Source organism: Gymnogyps californianus, chromosome 18 (genome assembly GCF_018139145.2).
Source record: "Gymnogyps californianus isolate 813 chromosome 18, ASM1813914v2, whole genome shotgun sequence".
NCBI lineage: Eukaryota > Metazoa > Chordata > Aves > Accipitriformes > Cathartidae > Gymnogyps > Gymnogyps californianus.
Genome location: NC_059488.1, coordinates 4,696,120 through 4,719,031, shown reverse-complemented (window position 1 = coordinate 4,719,031; position 22,912 = coordinate 4,696,120). Strand labels below are relative to the sequence as shown.

The window sequence follows — 22,912 nt, the reverse complement described above, 5'->3', positions numbered from 1 at the left end:
CTTTAGTCCTACAAGCAACCATTGCTACCTCATCTGGAAGCCCAGTCCCACAAAAAGCAACAAATGTGACCATGTAGAGAGTTGTGGAAATCAGGGAAATGCTGTCCTCACCTCATGGACAGGGGTAGGGATGCTGAGAGGGTACCTGATGGAGCTGGACATTTACCGTCTGTCTGCCACCAGCCTGCTGCCTCAGCTCTTCATTTTCTTTGTGCCGCTGGGCTTCTCCTTGTCCTTGTCTTGGTAGAAATTACAGTCAGGGTGGGAGCTAGGGACAAAGCTTGGGGCTGCAGGAGATACTCCCTTCAAAGCAACCTCTGATTTTCATCATTGTCATCAAGCCCAATCATGGGAAGAGGCAGCATGCAGGAACCTTGTGCTTCCCTTCAGGAGTTCCCCCAACCCAGTGAACCCAGTGTGTGTATATTGGAGGGTTGCTTTGGTTTTAGTTCATCCTCCACTTGCTCATTGTCCCTCAGCTTGATGCTTAGATTAGTGGTTAGAAGCAAAGAAGGAAGCTTTCAGGGAGGTGCATGGAAGAATCAAGGTGGGTTCACAGCACCTTGGGGAGACTGAAACTTGGAATCTGGGTGCCTTGCTAAATTCAAGTGCATTTGGCTGGCTTTCCAAACAGGAGATGCAAGGCTTCAGGTGGGGTAAAAAATATTTGTGTTGTTGAAAAAGTGAGCAAAAATTCACCTATGAGCAGAAGGCAGACTCAGCCCCCAGGGGATGGTTTTGAGAGTGCTTGTTGCTGTCAGCAATGAGTTTTGCAGTCACACTGTGCTGTGCTGTCCCCTCCTTTCTGAAGCAGAGCTGTCCTAGAAACCAGGAGGAGCCCTGTGCACTTTTTCTAGGGACCAGAGCTGTCACCATCTCCCTCTACAGCAGATATTTGTAGAGGTCACTGCCTTGCTCCCAAGTTCCCTAGCCAGCCCTGTCTTTTCCACTAGCAGGAGAGCTCCTGTTAGCTGTGAATAGGGGAAAGAGACCCTGGCAGCCATGTACCACAGGAGGAATGTGAAAATTGTCTCTTCCCACATCCAAGGCTTCAGAATTTTCTTGCTAATGCACTTCCTTTTTCCTCACTCTGTCTCATTTTTTTTCCTTTCACTCAGTCTCTTCCTCCTCCTCTTCATTCCTGCCTGTCCTCTGTCTTTCAGTTGTTGCTGTTGTTTCAGTTTTCCCCTTTCTCCATCCCTATTCCTCCTGCCCACTGCATTTCTCTCATTGTTCCTTTTACCTGCACATTTCCCCCCTCTTTCTTCCCCTACCCTTTCTGCTTCTGCTCCTTGATTATTTCTTTCCTTCCAGCGCTTTCCTCTGTTTTATACTCTCATCCCTCCACTCGCTCCCTCCCCCTAATCATCTTGCTGTTCTTTGCTGCTGTATCATTTAATGCCTTCTTTGATACAGCCTACAGCTTAATGATTATTCGGAGGTCAGGCGATGCAGGTGCCGTGAATTTCACTAATCCAGCTCTGAGAGCCTCTGTCCATAATCACTCCTCCCGTTCTACAGGGACTGAATCCTAATTTGTCATTAGCCAGTCCTCTCACTGCAGCGCTACCAAGAACTTCTTGCCCAGAGGAGACAATGAAGTATTCATTAGCTGGGGGGAAGGCGGAGGGGAGGGAGCAGGCGGCTGAACAAGGCGTTCTGCTGAAGGCTGCTGAGAAAGGAGTCGCTGTGCTGAGATTTCCCGGGGCGGTGGGGAGAGGGGGCAGAGGGGGGCAGCAAGGCAACTTTGCAAGTGGGTTATACAAAAAGCGAACGTGGGTTACAGTGTCATTCATTAGGAGTCGTTCCAGGGCTGCAGGATGTGGACGTGAGCGCCCTGATACAGCAATTATGGGAGTGGTGGGGCCTGGGAATGGGCAAGTGTGGCTGCTTGTTAAGGGGAGAGGTTGTAAAAAGAGGTTAATTAGTAGCAGATTTTTTTAAAGGAGAAGCTGTTCTAGCAGCTTTGTCTCTATGCACCCTGACTTCCACCCCCTTTTCTGCTGTTACTGAGCTCTGCACCATAAGCAGAGGTTACTACTGGCTTTGCTTCATCCCATTACAGGTCTGTTTTTGGAGAGTGGGGGGAATTGCCAATGACACAGAGAGGAGTCTTCTGCTAGCCTAGGAGTTATGCTGACCTGCAATGTCTGATAGCACCTCAGCCTCTGGCATGGCTTTATCAGCTCCATTCCCATGGTTGAACTTTGTCACTGTGGCAGTGATGGGATCCTTGGCAGGAGACTGTGCCAGTCTCAGCTCTTAGAGCAGTGTGAAGAGAAAGACTTCAGATGATCAATTCTAACTTCTAGCTACTTCTCAGAGGGCTTTTGCTCTCCACCAAAGGAGTAAACAGCAGATGAAAGATTCAGTCTAGAAATAGTCTGGAATAGCTCCCAGATGCCACGGCAGGGCATCAATGTTCTGAGAGCTCTGCCTCAGATATATCCCTGAAAACGCTGTAGCTCTAGTAAGATGCCAACACCAAAGACTCTGTGAGGCTCTACAATGCTAATGCTTTCTTCTTCCTACCTGCAGGACAATACAGGAATGGCTTACCCGGGTCCAGTCCTTGCTCTACTGCAATGAGAATGGGTTCTGGGGGACCTTTCTGGAAAGCCAACGGAGCTGCGTTTGCCACGGTGGCACCAGCCTGTGCCAGCGCCCCATCCCCTGCATCATTGGGGGCAACAACAGCTGTGCCATGTGCAGCCTTGCCAACATCTCTCTCTGCGGCTCGTGCAACAAGGGCTATAAGCTTTACCGGGGTCGCTGCGAGCCTCAGAACGTAGACTCGGAGCGGAGTGAGCAGTTCATCAGCTTTGAGACGGACTTGGACTTCCAAGACCTAGAGCTGAAGTACCTGCTGCAGAAAATGGACTCTCGCCTGTATGTGCACACCACTTTCATCAGCAATGAGATCCGCTTGGACACCTTCTTCGACCCCAGGTGGCGCAAACGCATGTCCCTGACCTTGAAGAGCAACAAGAACCGGATGGACTTCATCCACATGGTGATCGGGATCTCCATGCGAATCTGCCAGATGCGCAACAGCAGCCTGGACCCTATGTTCTTTGTCTATGTCAACCCGTTCAGCGGGAGTCACTCGGAGGGCTGGAACATGCCCTTTGGGGAGTACGGCTACCCACGCTGGGAGAAAATCCGCCTCCAAAACAGCCAGTGCTACAACTGGACCCTGCTACTGGGCAACCGGTGGAAAACCTTTTTTGAGACCGTCCACATCTACCTACGCAGCCGGACTCGGCTGCCCTCCCTACTGCGTAACGAGACTGGCCAAGGGCCCGTGGACCTTTCTGACCCCACCAAGCGTCAGTTCTACATCAAGATCTCGGATGTGCAGGTGTATGGCTACAGCCTGCGTTTTAATGCTGACCTACTGCGCAGTGCTGTGCAGCAGGTCAACCAGTCGTACACGCAAGGTGGGCAGTTCTATTCTTCTTCCTCCGTCATGCTCTTGCTGCTGGATATTCGGGACCGAATCAATAGACTGGCGCCTCCCGTGGCCCCAGGGAAGCCCCAGCTGGATCTGTTCTCTTGTATGCTCAAGCACCGCCTGAAACTCACCAACAGCGAGATTATCCGTGTGAACCATGCTCTAGACCTGTACAACACCGAGATCCTCAAACAGTCGGACCAGATGACAGCCAAACTCTGCTAACCCGGACTTTTCAATGGACATGTTGGTGATTGATCCTTTTGCTGTAAAAAAATAAAAGAGAAAAAAAAAAAAAAAAGAGAAAAAAGTAAAAAGAAAGAAAGAAAAGTGGGGGGGAAGTAAAGAAAGGGGGGAAAACCAAGATTTGTAAAATGTAATTAATATACAAAAGAGGAAAAAAGAGGAAATTCTTCATTTGTTGAAAACTAAACTTGTTCTAGCAGCTGTATAAAACTGTCAGGCATGTTTGTTATTTCTATAATCCGTCATAAAAGGGTAACACCTTAGTCTCTCTTGACCTTGGGGGTGTTGCTTGCTAGTCCTCAGGGGCAGCAGAGTAAATAAAGGGAGGAGCAGAGAGAGGGGCAAACTTCTGTAATGAACTGTAAAGTTTTCTGCTATGCAGGTGCCAAGACAAAGAGACAAACAAAAAAAAATCAAAACAAACAAACAAAAGTTATATGTAAATGTAAAAGAACTGCCATTATTCCTATAGTGGGAGTAAATGGTTAAAGATAAAAGATATTTCTTCTGTTGAGATTTATGCCAGCTTTACGTTGAGTTATTCACGCAGCCTGTGCTGAGCTTTGCTGGAGGACAGAAGGTGATGGCAGTCATTTGAGAGTAAAACTAATGCCTCATTGGTGAGAAGATACGTAAGAGGTGGAGGGTGGGTGCAGGTCTCGGGTGTCTTCACTTTGGGATTTCCATCTTGGAAGACTTCACCAGAGGTAGAGTCTCAGCACTTGCTGAAGAATGGGACATGTCAGGTCCCTTCGGCTACTTGGCTGAACTGGAGTTCATGCCCTGCATCAGACTGCTGTTGCCTTCAGTGATGTCAGAGCTTAACCCCTTGAGGATCAGCACCTGTAAATCTTCAGAGTCCCTCATCTTTAAGGTACTTCAACAGAGTCCCTAAAACAGAGAAAGCCAAAATCATATGATGACATTTTGATAAACCTAGACTTAAAGGCAAACCTGAGTTTGGCTTTTTGCCTCAGGTTCTGGGTTTTCCAATAACACTGGGAAACCCTCATCACCACAAAAACCAAAGCACAATGCAAGAAAATACATTTCCAAGGAACCCTGGAGACACTGAAGGGTAGACATGTCATTTTTGTTCTTTGGGGAAGGAAAAATCCCTTTTACTTTCTTATGTTTCCGTGGCTGTGAATGCTATCCTTGTTTCACTTACACTTTCTTTGTCCACAAAAAAATTTACAGAAAACAGATGAGAAAATTTTATTAAAATATCTGCAAAAGTAGTAAAACGGAGGGGTGGGAGGGAAGAGCACAATAACCACATCTACCCTGAATTTGCAAGGATAAAGCCAAATTAAGAAGGGTCGAGTTATCAAAAAAATAACTAAAATAACTACAAGGTGGGTAAAATTTTGTGGAGTGTGTGTTCACATGTGTTTGGATTATAAAAAAATAATGTATTGAATGGAGTGTATGAATGTAGGATCAACTGAGCTGGGTGATGAAGCCTGAACACAGGGGGAGGTGAGTAGTGGGGTGTTTCTCTTAATCTCACTGGTTTTTAGTTAAAGTTGATTGTGAGGAGTGCTAGTGAGAGACTAGAATTTCTGCCCTCCTAGAAGGGAGAAATAAATCTCTGATCCTGTCGGCTTCTAGAGCGGGAGGAGTATCCTGGGGGAAAACAGGCCTGAGCAGGAGGGACAGTCCTGCTCCAAAGTCCAAGATTCAGATCTGGCTTGAGATTTAACGTGTTTATTCAACTGAGTTCAAAATAGTCTTGTAGAAATTTTGACCTTCTTATTTGGAGACTTTGGCTCAGATTCTGAGAATAACATCAGTTCTTCTGGAAAGAGCTAAATGCATTGTGGTGTTATTCATGTGACACCAGGGACTTTGACAATTAAGTCCGGCTTCAGGTTTAGTTTAATTTGTGTGGTTTTGGTTGATGCTTATCCAAACTGAGAAGGAATTAGATACCTTAAGGAAAATATACATTCACTGAACTCTTCTGCTGAACTAGCAATTGAGGGCATAAGGGAAACTGGGTAGTTAGTAAGAAAACAAAAAGGAATCCTAGTCACAAAAGCACACATCAGTCCCTGTCTGTCTACCAAAAGGTGGGGAAGTGCACGCATCTGAAGAAGAGCTGGGTGAATTAAACAACAAAGATGTTTCTAGGGACATCCATCCATTTCCGTTGGTAGTAATTTTGTGTTTTCCCTAACTTGCACTGAGATCTCTTTCTATCTCTACTGGTCAGGCCAGGCAAGAGGTTGCAAGGTTGCCTATTTTTCCCAGTTTGTTCATTTGTTTGTTTTTCATTTGATTGGTCTTTGCTTTGTGTAGTAGAGGTTCATGCTTATAGACCCCACCGTTCAAAGAGGTTTCTTTATAGTTGTGACATTCCTGCGTCAGCTTTCTGATAAAAGAAAATTCGCCAGCAATAGTATGCATGGAAGTTAGTTTTAAGCAAATAGTACAGAGTATTCACGGGAAATGAATGTCAAATTTGTAATTATGAGTGGAAATAATGTTCCTGACAGTTACATCCATCCAAGCAGGGAATAGAAATGTACTGTCTAATTTACATGTATGACCCAAAGAGCTGACACTGAAAAGAACTATAGTTATTGCTCTAAAAATACTGAATACTGCTTATGAGCAACCTATAGCCTGAGATGCAGTCTGCATTCAATGATGGGATTTGTTCATGGCTGGGAAGAGTGAACGTGTTAACACAAAGTGAAATTAATTCGATAAATTGCTTTCCTATGAGATAAATATCCAGCTTGAGTGACTAGAAGCCAAAGAAGTTGCAATTAAATCTCAGATCTCATGGGTAACTAGCAACACATTAGCTAAATCTTGCCCCGTATATATGGAACTGTTAGGGACCAAATCAATTGCTCTCATGTATCTTTAATGATGCCTTGGGATGATGAGCCCCCAGTATTACTGGGCTTCAGCAAGGGGAGCAACACCGCAAAACTTAAGCAAGACATTGGACGCCAACAGAACATTAAATCACTGCTGTCCAGTTCAGACCCAAGCAATGGGAGACAGCCGTGGAGTGAGGGAGGCGTTGTCTAACATGAGCTAGCATTTCCACCATGGCTGGGAGCGGTGAAGCTGCAGCATAGAAAACCAGCGTAGGGAGATGGAATGAAGTTTGGCATAGATATGCTATCAGCATATGGAACTTACCTTGGGAGTACCTGATGGTGCAACATGGCACCAGGGTATGATGGCATATCAACACAACAATCTGGAGCCATGTCGCAACATGGCTAGATGAAATTTTGTGATGGAATGAAGCCAAAATGTCAAGAATGAATTCCCTTGTCCTTCAGGGTAGGGGAAAATGAAGCTATCTGGCAGCTCAGCCACCATTTTGGGCTCAAAGTTTATGTCAGAGAGGAAAAGGAAAAACAAAACCAAACAATCCAATCAAATGTGGCCTGGACCACGCTACACTCTGCTTTTGATGCTAGAAAAGAAATGTCTGCCACAAACAGGGCACGTGCTCTGCTTCCGCTGCTCAGTCACATAAGCCCTTCCCCAGGTAAGGGGACAGCCTGTGACAGCCAGATCCAGAACCAGATCCCACAGGTTTATTTTAGGGTATTTCTTCTGCAGGCAATAGAAGATGTGGAGGCATCTGGCATACTTCTGTCTCAATAAGAGAAAGTAGTTCAGATGCCCCTAGAGAGGCCACACCAGTGTTACAGTGGTGTTAATGGGCTTCTGAGGAAATTATGTCCAAGTCCTCCGCTTGGTCAGAAAAAGATGTTTTGCAAGACAATGACTGGAATGGAGTGTAATTAATAGAGGAGGATTAGGTGGGGCCCGGAGAATCCTTTCACCCATAAAACTAAATTCACTAAACTGCATGATCAGCAGGTATTGTTATAGATTGTAATGATAAAAGGGACATTCACACTTTGAAATATGAGTAACCATTCTCTGACTGTACGAGAATGAAACTCAGCTTCCTTCCTCTGTACAAGAAGGAGTTAATTAGGGAGCAATCCATAAGATAGTCCAGCTCAGCTAATACAGAGATGGTCCTACCAAATCATGGCAGATACTTGTCCCTTGCTGCAATTAAATTAGGGACTGCATGAAAGCTGGAGCTTCCAAATAACCCAGAGAAAAAAAGAAAAGCCAGATGCCAGGTGTCCCAAAGGCAAAGCATGGCAAAAAGCAGCAAGTAGAGCAGAATCTACCTGCTTCTTCCCTTCAAACACAGACAACTTCTGGGATCAGTTGCTTCAAGTCACATGAGGGAATGCACTGGGAGCTTACTAAGAAATGTGCTTTTTAAATTATTCAAATTTAGACTTACGAGCCAATGTGGCAGAAAGGAAAGGACGTCAGCAAGTCTTATTAATATGCTGATGGTATGGCTTCAGAAGTGTACAGAATGCCCATTTGGATCAGGGCTAAGAGCACAGCATGGAGTTGCCATGGAAACGTGGGGAGGCCATTAATTAGCTATCACATGAAATCACCAGGAAGAATCTGGACCTCAGCAGCTTTGCCCTCCTCAGAGGCAAAGGCCACAGCCCCAGTGACCCCTCCACAGCTCCAAGAACAAACATGTCCTGGAGCAGAAATGTCCTCTTGGAGGCATGAGAAGTGGGTGGACAAGTAAGGGGGAGGTGGTGACAAGGGCAGAAGGCAGGGAAGTAAATAAAGGACGGAGACCATTTCCCCTCTTATTTCCCCCTTCCCAGGAAGCCTGTTTACTCTCGCATAAAAGCACACAAGAGATCTGCTGCTTTTTGAGCCGATGGGACTTAGGCCAGTGACCTCAAAGAAATCAAGACTGGCCACAAGGCCCTGGCGAACTCAACTAATGGAGTTAGCATCTTCTTGGGTGGGCTGCGCCTGGGATGAGTGAATGCCAATGCTCCCGGGTGCTGTCCTGCACCCCAGAGCCATTTCTGGCTACGCTAAGCCAGGAATCCCTTTCCCCAAAGGGAAACATGGGCAAGTAAGAGAGGCTTACTGGCCACTTGCCCAGACTCCCTCCACAGCCAGAATCTTGTAAGCAAGCTGTGATGGACTTGAGCTGCCATGTACAGGATGTTCTTTTTAGCTTTTTAGCCCACTTGCTAAAACACCGCTCAGGAGGACATTTGGCAGATGGCATCTCCTGCACCAGGGTGTAGGAAGATCCCCAGCCTGGCTGCTCAGCTCCCAGTGCAGAAGGAGAAATGCTGTGACAATCCAAACTGTGTGTTCATGTCTCCAGCTAAAGCACTTTCCTTGATGAAACCTTCCTGGTGTTCGCTGAAAGGAAAAAAAGGCACAAGGATTAGGTGCTGCAGTTTCTTGTCTGAAAGCAGAGACAGAGGAGGGTGGTCAGTGGTGTGTGTTAGGGGAGAGGCAGAAGGGAGACAGGTGAGACAAGGCATAAGGAGGTCATGAGGGAGACATTTCCATGTTCTTTCTACCCTGGAAAGTTTGAAATGATACATTAGACCTGCTGGACCCAGTCAGATTATAGACCTTCTCCAAGATACTTTTTCTAATCCATATATCAGTTAACACCCCCTCACATTTTCTTTGCGACTTCTTCCAGTAATCTTTTTTTCCATAATCTAAAACTGCTTTCTCTTAATGTCAACAGGATTATTATTCTTCTGTAAGTTAAATAAATATGGAAAACAGTGAGGACTAAAAAGCTATATAAAAACCTTGTGGGAAATTTCAGTCCTTCCTCCTGAATTTTCAACTGACAAAAGATGGGTGCTTTGTACAAATACATTGTTCAACCAAAAATGACTTTCCTTTTGTGTAACCCGAAAAGAACCCAAATGGTACCAGTCTATGCCCCTTGGATATGCAAAACAAACCTTCTCACATACAAGACTGTCCATATGAATCCTGACCACAAGAAATAGGCGAGCAGTGGTACTCCCCAGCCTACCAACTCTGCGGCTTCTCAGATAAATACCGACAAATATACCACCAGACACTGTGGCGAGAGTGGGTCTCACAATAGGAGTACCTTTCCAGTCTGAGCTGGATTAAGTTTAGCAGGACACGAGATGGGATGTAGCTAGCTAAACATCTTAATGGAGCTTAGTGCTATTAAAGACATCTACAGGAACAGCCCCAGGTACACCATTTTGTGTCCCCATCTTCAGTGTTTAACTGTACAGCAGTGCAGTGGTTCCTGTTGGCCTCCAGTACTTGCTTTTCAGACAAGAAGGAAATTTGACCTTGTGTAGAGACCTAGAAAAAACAGGCCATGGGTCTCTCCCCAGGAGAACTACAAAAGGTATTGCTAGAAAAAATAATCACAGCATTAGAACCTGTGGAGGAGCAAGATCTGGTTAGGTGACCCTGAACAGATATAGGCAGGCACAAAAGAAATTGGATTACTGACCTCACCACTCAGGGAGGACTCCTTTCACCCCCCAAACCCATCCTGTCTCTCATCATCTCCTCTTTTCAGTTTTGGCTCAGTAATGAACAAAACCAGCCCATTAGATATTACATATAACACACATCATGTAAGTGCAGCTTAAAATAATAGTTTAATGCCACTGAAAAAGTCAACCAAATTGAACTGAACAAAGCAGCGAAATGGGAAGAGCACACAGACTCATTGTGTTTATTAGGGATGCTTTTGCCAGCAATAAATTGCTGTGAGGTGCCTTAGTTTTTAACAACACAACAGCTTCCAGTAGAAAATGTCCAACTGAATTATTTTGACTGAAATTTTAAAGGAGGTCTAAAAAAGAGAAATTTAAAGTCAAGATTTCTGATTGAAACACGTGGGATGGATACTACTTTTGAGTATCACCTGAGCTACCCTTGTTTTTTAATACTGTCAGTCATGTTGTCTAGAACATAGATTTGTCTAAATAGGAAAAAGAAGTTCAACTGGGATGATTTTCCAAGGTGCTCACAGATTTCCTTGAACAGGGTGTGCCAAGGGGAGATGAAGGTCAAGAGTTCTCAAAGATGCTGCCAGGAAGAGAGGAAAGAACACCTGGATTATGGTGCTGCTAAATTCAAGTGAGGAAGCCAAGGGACTTAATGGGACATCAAAAAGACAGAAACACAACTTATACATTTTGTATTTCTATATACAGGTATATATTTACTTAAGTTTTGACATATTTATATTAGATATCTTTTAACTTATCAATAGATATGTATTAATTTATCTATTAATCTATATTTTGAGGTCTCAATTACAATCCAAGTCTCATTGTGTTTGGTCCTGGGCATACACAGAATGAATACAAGCTTGTCACTTAAATAGACATGATCAGTTTAGGGCTAGCCTGATTTTTATAGGTGGGAAAGGGAAGCCCAGGATGGACAGAGACTGGCTTGCTATGGCAAAACCTGCATAGAACTGGGACCAGAGTCTGTCTTAAGTCTCAGTCTGAAGACTGACCATTGTATGGAGGAGAGATGGCAGGGCAGGAATGGTTATTCCGGGTATGCTTTTATTTCCACCAACAGCTCCTGGCGTCTGAGTGTCCCACTCGCATTGATAGTGACCTTGAGAAAGACATACAATGATGTGCTACCACGATATGGGTTTTGTTTCAGACTTGTGACATCCCAAATGCTCAGGTCAAGCCTGAAAGAACTGCCTTTGCCTGATTTTGGTGCAAAGAGAAGCCCGTAATAGAAATGTTCTAGAGATGAAGCAATCCTTATTTCAGTCTGTTTTCTGGGGTAGGCTTCTTGACAGTGTGCAGCATCTCCCTCTGAGTTGGGCTGTGGTGTAGTTTAGGACTCAATCTTGTTCTGCAAAGTGATGACAGGATCATATTACACAAATGTTATGCATCTAACTACTGAGATCTGGTTTTCAAACTTCCCTAAGACATTTAGACTCAGGGTTCTGTTAAGATTCATTCCAGGATGAGAAAGCAAAACCTGGATGTTGGCTGGGTTGGATTTAGGCACTAATTCTGATGTTTTTGTGTTTTTACAAGCTACTCAATGAAGGGAGTTCACTCCTGACTTACTCCAGGATACTTGGGAACGATCATCTCCATACTTTCAGTCTCTCTTGGTATGAAAATCTAATCATGTTCATTGCTCAAAATCAACTCTGGTTGAAGACTAATGCAAAAAGGCTCAGCCTAAGCAAGCAGCTTGTTCAGGAAATGTAGATAAGAAACCCTTGTAGGTTGCTTTGAAAGTCAATAGACTTGAGTTTAGAAGGATTAGTGAAGGGCTCAGTCCTGCAAGGTGCTGAGCATGATGGATTGCAATACTGAATGTCTGCATGTGTGCGGGCAGATGCACAAAAGTCAAAGGGACTGTTGAAAACCATATGAGTTAAGATCATGCCTGTATATTTTTCTGGCTCAAATTCAAAGTTCTCAATAACTGGTAATGTGTGTTGAGCTCTAGGGGAATCCCAGATCTCAGAGCTGTAAAGGCCCAGGAGTCCCAAGATCAAAAAACAACTTGCTAGCCTGAATTACTTTTTTAATCTCAGTGCCTGGGTTGGGTTCAGTAAGCCTAGGCAGCTGAGATGGAGCATACACAGAGCCTTTTAGCCCGAGATGAACACTTACATTGCACCCTGGAGCAGCCAGTGAAGTGCACAATGCGTGTCCAAATGAACAGCAATTGCATCACTTCTTAATGAGAATTAATATCTCTGATGTAGCACTGGGGGACCTCAGTCATGCACCAAGACCCCAGAGTAGCTGGCATTTTACTGAGACATAAGAAAAAGGAGATCTGGTTTCAAGAATCTTCTCAGAAGAGTGCTAATTAAGAGGAAGATGCATGTGGCACCAGCTGAAGTTCCCAGTGGGTTTTCAAGGGTCAGTCCCATAAAGGTGGACCAGTCCTTCATCTGCTTTTTAGGGTGGTTTTTTGCTGCCCTCTCTTCCCAGAAATGTTGAACAGGAGCCATTGTTTTTGCCACTCTGCATATATTCCCATTCACAAAGTGGTTTTTTACCTCTCTGATATTCTTTATAGGGTGAGCAGCATTTCCTTCAGGTCAGCATTACCTGTGCATTTATTATAGGATCCAGTTAATGAAAATAAAGACCAGCAAATTTAGAACAAGAAATAGAATAAAAGCCAACTAGATGACACGGACATGAGAAACTCGTGCTCCAAAAAGTGTTTGTTTAAAACAAGAAAGAGAGCAGAAGTCGATGTTGAAAGAGTTGCCTATGGTCATGTAGTTAGTCAGTGGCAGAAGCAAAGGAAGAAAAAAAAATGGGTCTCTGGCAGCACTGCTCCGGTCATACCCAGCCCATGTCAGTGGTCTTCGAAGTCTGTACCTACAGAAGCAAGAGTCAACTGGGAAGTTTAGGGTTTGTTGCCGGGTGAAGGGAGCTATGGAGCCAAAAACACGTCTACTGTGTGGCTACTTTATTCACCAGTTGTAGAATAGCTCTAATTTCTCTGAAATATCAGGTATTGGCCAGAGGCAAGGTATTAAACTCCAGCCTACCCAGTTGTTCTAACGGACCTGGCATATCCTACCTTTCTGTGCTCTCCTGTAAAACAATAATGCCATTTCTCCCATCGTTATGCATCACACATCAATCTGGCTGTTCATTAACAGCTCTGACCTGAATCTGTCACTTTACAATAAACTCCTGTAGGATTCCACGTTTACTGCCATATAACTGCTTTATTATACATGGAAGGCTGTAATAAGCTGATTAAAAAAACTTCCTTTTTTTTTTTAAGACTTAATATATACTTCTCTGACATCAGATAAGTACAAAATAAACCTGAAGCTTCACCTAAAATGCATTACGCAAAGAAATCTGTCACTATAAAAAGCCTAAACCACGCAGAGCTCCCTGTACCAACTCCTCTCTGCACCGCCTTAGCTGCATAAGAGGGAGTCCTGTTGTGGCAACTGTTAATTCTTTAAAAGCCTTGAGTCAAACCATCCTTTCTATGATTCAGCTGGTGCAAGACACCTTTCCTCCCTAGAAATGCAGCTTTCTGGAACAATATTTGCATTCTGAGGAGGGAAGTTCTAAAGTTAAATGGAAAGTGCCATTCTCAAAGTTTAGGGTGAAAGGCAACATCCCATCATATTTCAGCTCAGGAATCTCAGGACAGCCTTCTTGAAGGGAACCTCTGGTAAATGACTGAAAGAGGCAAGGGCTTCTCTGCTGGATTTTGATTACTTCATGCCAGATGAGACAGAACTGGCCAAATGCTAAAATGGAAATGAAGTGTTTCAATAATTTCCCATTAAAAATGTCAACAAAAATTATATTTTGCTGAATATGCATTTCTGTAAGAGAAAACTGTTCAGCTGGGGAAAAAAAAATTGGTCTGCTCTATCAGCAGAGCTGGTTATGAGAAGTGAAGTTCATCACTTCTAGGCTAATGGGGTGTGAAAAGCTGGCCTTGCTGAGTACATGTAGACCTTTCTTACCGCTCCTGAGAGGCCTCGGAAGAAGGAGCGATCCCTGATTACTCTGTCTCCTGTCTACACAGCTGTAATGTGCCGATCCAGACATGGCTGGGGTGTGAGAAGCCTGAAGGTTTGCTCCATGTGCTTACAACGCCCACACTGATCTTCAGGCCAGTCTGCAAAAGTTGGTGTCCATCACACTTTCCATGGCTAATGCTCCATAGAGGGAATCAGCCATGATGGCAAGACATCACACAGCACCCAAATTGGCTCTTGCCCTTGTGTGGCTTCCCACTGCCCCAGAAAATTATTTTGTGTGTATATTTTTTCACCTCAAAGTGGTGGAGGTAGCAAAGGAGTTGTTTTGCAGCCCTGCTAGCATGGTGCAGAGAACATGCTGCTTACTGCAGGACATGTCTTGAGGATGGCTGGTAGTGATGTGAAGGCGTAAAGTCTGTTCTGATAGTAGTGAAGAACTGTCCTGGATAGAGAGAACCAAACTTGGTATACATATGGATATCTAAAATAGACGCAGGAGCAAAATATTCTGTAAACTACACTAGTGTTTCACTTAGAGAGAACAAAGTGATTGCTCCAAAAGGAGTCAGCTATCGTGTGGGATGTGATTGCCCTGGGTATAGGACCTTGGAGCAAGACAGTGGCACATATGGCCAAGTAGAACAGTGTTTTTGCAAAGTAGAAGGCAGAATTATGATGATCGTCTGCAATATTTTAAAGCAGGACTTCACAAGTTGGAGCCCAACTTAAAAGGGAGAGAAGGTATTTTGAGTCTTACATCTAAGCCATTGATAGTGGCAGGGTTTTACAGTGTGTGGTGTACAATCAGTGAACAAAAGCCCCAGATATTTCTGTTAATCAAAGCCCATCTTTTGAATCAGTTATTGGGTTTTTCCTCTTGTTGCTATCACTGGCCAGCACAAGCTGAATTACAGTGTTCTTTATTAACTGGCACGGCTTGCTCCATCTTAATTAGTGCAGACCAGTAGAGTTAAGGTGAATGAGGTGAACATTAGATGCGATTTTGTCATTGATGTTGAAAAGGCAACCAGACTTCAACTTTTGTCTCTGTAAGTACATGCCTGCCTTTTGTGAGATGATCAATAGCACTTCCACTGGAGGAGGTGGGCAAAGCACCTTTCAGAACTGATAATTGTGCAGGATCCAAATCTTTTCTAATAAAATCTTTCAAAACCTTTACAAAATTTCTACTGAAGGCCAGCTTTCCTAGGAGACCTATAATTATTGAGAGCAAAAGAGAGAAGAGATGAGAGTTATCAACCTGTTTCACATAAATAGGACCAATTCAAACAAGGGACCTGAAAGACAGGGATATGGACAATGAAATAAGAGTGGAAATAAATAAATAAATAATAATAATAATAAAAAAAGAACAAGGATCAATATCTCTAAGAAAAAAAGATCATTTAATTTTATACAAACCATAAAGCGTAAACACATTCTGTGATTTCCCAGAGGTCTCCTGGTTGATTCTATTTTCTTGTAAAACCCACATCTTTACACACTGCATCCACAACTCCTGTCTTAGCAATACAAAATGTACATTCAGACTGCAGGACATCCCAAGAGATTTATTCCCTTGATGGTGTTCTTCCTCTTCTTTTTCAGGTTTCAAAGTCAAATATTTATCATTTGGCATCTTCTATGTTTTGCTTTGATCCTTGAAAGAAAGAAAAATCCCTTCTCATTGCCCTCGCTCTGGAGAACCATGAAGGCAGAGAGGCACCATCATTTTCAATGGAGTGGCCAGGAAGATGCAGTAAGATGATCAACTTAAGATAGCAGATAGGAAGATGGCTCCAAAACAGTTATTTTCCCCAAACTGTGGCAACATGTCAACATGCTGACACATTCAAAAGCTTGGCATCCAGGAGGGAAAACTAATTCAGGTTGAGGAAGACACTCAGATACCTTCCCTTACCTTTGAAAACATCTGTTTTAAATTCACAGCTTACACATTACAGCACAGCCTGATTTATGCTGAATCATCTTGAAGATCTGGCCCTTTCTAAGAAGAGTAGAGATCAAAAAAAAAGTGTTTCCTACGCAGTGTGGTCAGTGCATCCCATGCTTTTGTCTGCAGCATTAGTGGGGAATGTCTGCAGGAGGCCTGTTCTAAGTTTATCCTGATCCAAAAGTGTTTTCCTTCACCTAAATTTGCCTGGACCATTGTCCAGACTATGAAAAATGAAGGTGTTGATCCTGTCTCCTTGCTGACAAAGCATGATACAGATAATTGGTGAAACTGTGTGGGATAGTGTTCAAAAAGGGCCAAAAGTGAAATGAAAAATGCAGTGGTGTCCGTCTCTGCCCCCACAGACAAACACACACAGACTCTTCAGGCAGCTCTGCCTGTCTCTGCTGCCTCCAGCGTGGAGATTTTTTGCACAGGGCTCTGACGGATGGGGGCAACGCTCCTCTGGCAGCACCCCTGCCCCCTGCCCCGCGTGTGGTACCCCCCCATGATGTTTCAGCCAGAGGTGTATCCCCCTGGCCCCAAGGTCCTCCAGCCCTCTCGGAAGTCAGCCTCTGGTTTCTTTTCACACATGCTTGCCCGTGGAGGCTCGGCTCTTCACCTTTTCCACTTAGCGTGGAGGTGAGAGGAGGCCAGTCAAAAAGAAAAGGATGAAAAACAAACCAAAAGGGGGGAAAAATACCCACTTAGCAACAACTGAAAACCTCCTCAAATGTCCGTACGAGAGCCAGGCTCTCTGAGGTACCCTCAGCGATAGCAGGACGGACAGGAAGTGGGAGAAAAAGGAAAAGAAAAAAAAAAATTGTTACACTGAAAAGTCTCTTGAAAGAAGCAGGGGAACATGGGTCTGAGCCAGGATGCAGCTCAGCTCCCATTATTGCTGCTGTGTTGAGCAGTGCTTATCATTCTGTGTAGTTCAGGGAGCTTTCAGGTGATTGCTCTAAAAATACCTTATCTGCAATGGTTAAAAATAATTTCCTCCTTTCTATTTATTGACCTCCCTCTTCACCTTTATGACCTCCCATTCCCAAATGTCTCCCGAGTATTTAAAAATAACAATCTGTTTTTCTTCCTTCACAGCCTAATTTGATTAGTTTATATAGCTCTGTTTAATTGGGTGCACGTGGAAAATGAAGACCTAAAAGGGGAGCTTTGCATTTGCTGTTTAGCGTGACACTCAAGCCTGATGTCTCACAGGAATGAACAACACTCCTCGCACACTGTCCCTGAATACATTTTGGGTGATTCAAATATGAACCGCTTTCTTTCGAGCTACCACTTTGTTGTCCTGGTGGTCCACAGTCTGAGGAAGAAGTGTGCTCAGGGAAAGAGAGACACTTCAGATTGAGGGGAAAACAGTAGACAGAGCAGCAAACCACAATAACTTGCTTTGTACATGGATTAATGGCTGCATCTTATTCCAGTTACAGCTTTTCCTTGCTGTGCCTTCTCTTGCTATATGCATGAGCCAGCACTGCAAGGTGCCTGGGCAGTGTAGCTGGCCGAGTGTCTTCTCGGACATTGTTTAATTGTTGCCTCTCATGATTTGAAGTGGGCATTTATTTCTTCATTTTTGATCTTCCGACAGCAACAGGAAGCAATCTTGAACTCATAAAAGAGGATGAACTCCATAACACTGCCACTTCAGACTGAATTGTCTCTTTAAGGCACCAGATACTTTCTTTAAACATTAACTTACATAAGGGAGAAGACTGTGCTTGTGGGAGTCCGCAGGTGTAGGCATGGAAGGAAGGGCTGTGCAGGATGTCTGTCCTGGTTTGATTTGGAAGGGTGATTTAGAATTACATTGTTCATCCTTTGCTAGAGATGGGGTATTATTTAGCAAGCAATAGTATCAAACGCAGGGGAAAAAAGTCTAGCAGAATGGATACAGATGCACTTCATTTAATTTAGTACTTTCATGCTCCTCACTTCGTGATTGGGGACGCAGAGAACAGCCGCCACTTTGTGCTGCAAGCACAGCTTTTTATAAGGACTTTGCAATACCTTCTGCCCTATTAACACTTGCTGTATTCTACTCCCAGGCTTAATTATTCATCTTATACCCAAAAGTGCAGCAATGATTAAACTGAAGAGCAGTTAGGCATTTTCAAATGGAAGTGATGCTGCAGCATTGGAGAGAGGCGTATTTCAAGGGCACGATTTTGTCCCTCTCCCCCTGCCCAGATCTCCTCTCCACTGAGCATTGCCTCTGTGTTCCTCCACTGCTCAATCTTTAAAGCACCTCTCTGTTTCCCTCTCTCCCCCCTCTTACGATTACGTCTTTTAGCTCTCTTGTGTCATTACCTTTCCCCTCTGTTGATTTGCCTCTGCAACTGAATTTTCTCTGTTGCTCTCTCCGCAGGCTTGGATGAAAGCCCGTTGAAGACAACTGAAATTTTCGTACTGACTGTTGGAAGATATTGTTGAAAGGAGGAAACATTAAGGATAACAAAACTTCACTGCAGCTTTCTGCCGGTGGATTAGGGATGGGTCAAGTGACTTCTCTTTATGTTTCCAACAGGCTTTAGTTTCTCTGACTCCATGAAACTTGAGCAAACCATTTCAGCACCATTTTTGAAGGACAAAGATGTGCAGATCCCAGAAGAAAGTACAAAATGGTCCTTTGAAGGGCCATCTACTGAGAAGTAAGCCGCCTCACCTCGCTCTGAATTTTGAAAATAACTTGAGACAAATGCGGGTAACAGTGAAGATGGCTAATTTCTGCCACCAAAAAGTCAGGCTTTCAGTTGAAAATAGTCATTTCAGCCATAGAAAGAGAGACTGTTACCTTTGGAGGATGAGTCATCCCACCCACTGTAGACACTGTACATAGGAAGAGGTGACTCATTCTCTGGAGATGCCTCCCTTTCTCTTCACAGCCTGTAGAGGAGGGCTAGATCACTGGCTTAGACATCTAAACTTTTACATGGCTAAAACTGGGTAAAATTAATCCTCACTTTGCTGAAGAAGACACAGATATTATCACGCTTCACAGTAAAGCACTGTGATGGACAGCAAACCACTGTTGCTCTGTGATCCTGCAAGTGGAACTGCAGCAAGTGGAGCTGCAGGACGGACCTCCTGTCTTGTCTTAAACAGGTCTGGAGTAATTGCTGCCCATCAGTGAGTCAGCTCAGGTTCAAGCTGTGGCCTCAGCTGAATTCTCCTAGCTGACAGCAGGAATTCTTTTTGTGTTTCCTGCTACTAAGTAGTGGGTGAGCACTCAGAATCCAGCTTGAGTTCAAAAACCTCTTCCCTCTCCTTTGCACCACTTGGACATTGCACCCCCGTGGGCTGCGGTGCCTTCTTTCCACTGAGCTTCTCATCCTTAGTCACCTGATTCTATTTTGATATCTCTAACAGGCTTGGCTTACTGTCCCTGAAGCTACTAGGATATCCCAAGATCCTGGGGCAGGTGGGAACCGAGTACAAGACCTGGTTTCATTTTCCAAATGTACCTCCAGCTAGGCTAGCTATGGCCATGCTCGCTGTTTCAGAGTGGAAGTACCCAGTCCAGCACTTCACACGATTATTGGAGTGCAGCCAGTTCTCTGGTGAGAGAGCATGAGAGCAGTGTTCAAATTTTTCATTTCCAGAAAACCACATGACGGGAAAGAAGTCAGGACTTGTTCTTGCTCTCTCTTGCTCATAGTTTCTCCCTTGCATTTTTGTTGAGGGCTGCATCAGTACATTCATTCATAAAACTGACCCGAAGACAAATGCGCGCAAGCTTTTCTTGCCTTCCCACCGCTATCTTGGAGGCAAGGCTCCGGTTTTTAACCATATGACACAGCAAGATAAGCCTTACAATAAAAAGCAAACAATGCAAGGCCAGCCCCGGGCCTCCAAGCCGTGATCTCTGTTTGTTCAGCATTTTCCCAGGAGGTTGTTGGAGATACCTGTGAATAAGGCTGAATGCAGAGAGTCAACTTTGCTGAAGCAAAGAGCACAGCATTCTGGGTTATTAAACCATTTGTCTTACAGCCCTGGGGAAAAGGAGTTTGCTACGGAAAGTCACAAATGGACTGAGTTTGCTTGTCTCAAGCTTGCTTTTCTCCATTTTGCTGCATCCCCAGCTTGGCACCATTGTAGCATGAGCACCAACTTCTGGTGAGAAGAGAGCAGAGACTGAGAAATGCAAAGAAAGGATGTGTCAGTAAAGCTATTTTTGAAATTGTCTCTGGCTCTTGTCTGCATTATCTCCAGATCTCCCCTCGACAGTATTTTTTCATTGTTCATGATAGGTTGAGGGTTTTTTTCCAACACAACGTTATAAGAAGAGTTAATACTGTCAAAAAATTCACTCTTAGAGTAAACTATATTCTCCATGGCATGGTAATACAATATGCTGTTAAATTCTTTCACTCAGGAGGGAATAAAGGATATTTGAGCATAAATGCATTATCCACAATCCACAATGGCACAGCCTATCCCCCTGTGGATAATGCTATTAGTGCTACATTTCAAATTAAAAAGCATATGCTCTTCTTCTTTCAAAAACAAGGGAGTGCTGCCCACTTCCTTCACTTGACTAAAAACAAAAGCTTTTAAAGTGATAAAACAGCGTTCATTTGATAAAAACAACCATCTGCATCTGATTTAGCTAAGTGTTTGCATTTAAAGACAAATTGCTGGTTGGGGAACAATTAAATACAAGTATGAAGGTTGACTCGATTTGACCACAAATTGGCATGTACTATCCCCACCAATACTAACCCTAATTTTGACACTAAAGCCTGACCTTGAATAGCAAGTCCTGATCAAGGGCTCTTTAAATCATTTTACTTACAACCCCTTGAATAAACATGTTCCCAAACTCACCCTCTCCCTTCTCAACCTATTAGTCTGTATTAGTTGAAGTGGGTTGCTTATTAAGTTTTTTATATCTTCAGAATAATTTGGAAAGACACCAAGGTCTTAATGTACCAGATTTTCATAATGCAATGTGATATTAACAAACATCAAACTCCATCAATGATCTGTGCAGCAGGCATCCTTAAAGCATGTAATTAAGATAACACAAGATAACATCAGCCACAAAAAAGAAAGCGGAGGAGGGAACACAAATGCAGTTCTCTGAGGAGGCCGCACTGAGATCGTCCCTTTGAGGTCAGGACATAGCAGCAACATGGGAACACGGAAAATGCTATTCTGATAGTGCACTAAACTGAGGTGAACAGTGTGTTGCACGGATCATCCTCGGAACAACAGCAACTAGCACAGCCAGAATGGAAGATGAATAGTCGAATATACAAGTGTCCTTCTAGAAATGGTTATGCAGACTCTTAGGGAAAAGTCCTCAAGTGTTATAACCTTTCCTTGATTTTTAAATCAATGAGGACTACAATAAAGGCAACAATACCCACCTGTTAGAGAGTGCTTTTCATCAGTAGCTCTTACAGGCTTTGCAAAAAGGGTCAGTATTTTGAATTCCGCAGAAGTTACATCTCCATTGCTTTAGTTCCGGTGCCATTCTGCGGGGCACCCCCAAAGGTGGCTGTGCCCATGGGGGTATGTGCGCTGGAGGGCAGAAGGGGTGCTAACAAAACTCGCGATAGTGAAACCAAAATCACCGCTATTATCACTTTGCACTTTCAAGAATCACGCAGAGTCCCCCATCTGCTGGGCTATTTCTGCTCAGTTTAGGAGGAGCGAAGTGGGAAAAGTACTTTCTTTCCAAAATGTTCCCATAGGCTTTGAGAAGTGTTTGTGACTGCGCGCACCTCCTAATCTCTTTTCACTGGTAAACGTCTGGATATTTTCGTGCTGGAAAGTGTGGTTCTGGATGTGTCTGCTGTTCCTTTTCCTAGCATAGCTGAATACATCCATACACAACTGAACATGTATATTTAGCTGTTAAAAAAAAAAAATTAAAATCCCAGCATATCGTGACAACAAGTTTATTTCCCACCAGAAGGTTCCATCCATTCTGGCAAAACTTTCTGCATTCCCAGACAGTAATAGACAAGCCCGAATATACATTTTAAATAACATCAGAGAGGAGAGATTACAAAGCATATTTCAGGTGCATAAGTCCAGGCAAATAAAACCCTCTCTCCTTACTCACAACCCCCAGTGTCAGGCAGAAAAGTAAACCAATTTGTCACTGCTGCTGCCTAGTGCCAGGATAAAAGTGTGTGCTATTCCCATTCCTTTCCCAGAGGTCACTGGATGCAGTGGCTCAAAGACTGTTTGAAGGAAAACAAATGAGTGCAAACATAATAAATTGCAAGGAAGAAGCTCTGTCGTGACTAGTAGGAAGGCAGGGGGGATGATATCTTTTGCGGGGAGCAGGAGAAAAAAAGACGTGCACGGTTCATCCGGCACAAGACTACTTTAATCACTTCGCAAAGGGATGGCTGGTTTCAAGGACAAATGGATAATACATGTTTCGCTAGGGCCGATAGTGAGATAGTGAGTATCTTTGAATGTACTGATAGAGCAATTAAGCGAACTAGTGTCCTTGGGCAGCTGCTGAGCTTTCTTAAAAGTGGAGTTTTAGACAGCACTTCAAGTCTTTCCTCACTAGCAGTGGGGATGTACAGGAAAACATGCTATTGTACATGCTGGCAAGAGCAGGACATCTCTCTGGGGACATCATTCCCTCCTCCATGGCTGCAGTTTGGGGCTGCAGAGTCCTGACCTGGCATGTTCCCTGTTCTAACCTGCCCCTTCACAGGGGTAGATGGAGGGACACCTCGATGCCGTTCCCATGTCAAATGTAGAGGTGCTTCTCAGTAATATGGGGCAGTAAGAGAAACCATGAACTTTTGTACCCTTGAGCTGTTGCCCGTAGGATCAATTAATCTGAAAAACGTGCAACTGGGCTTGCTTTCCTGTGCAGCTTGGA

General features: G+C 44.0%; 1 protein-coding gene across 3 annotated transcripts in view; it reads left to right on the top strand.

Annotated features, from left to right (window-relative positions):
* The window catches only part of BRINP1 (BMP/retinoic acid inducible neural specific 1), a 60,101-nt gene extending 56,385 nt beyond the window's left edge, over positions 1-3,716 (top strand). For all 3 annotated transcript variants that reach the window (XM_050907897.1, XM_050907898.1, XM_050907899.1), the window contains one exon: positions 2,539-3,716. In XM_050907897.1, coding sequence (XP_050763854.1) covers positions 2,539-3,679 — 1,141 coding nt within the window. In that variant the 3' untranslated portion in view covers positions 3,680-3,716. The remainder of the gene's footprint in view (positions 1-2,538) is intronic.
* The last annotated feature ends 19,196 nt before the right edge of the window (positions 3,717-22,912 follow it).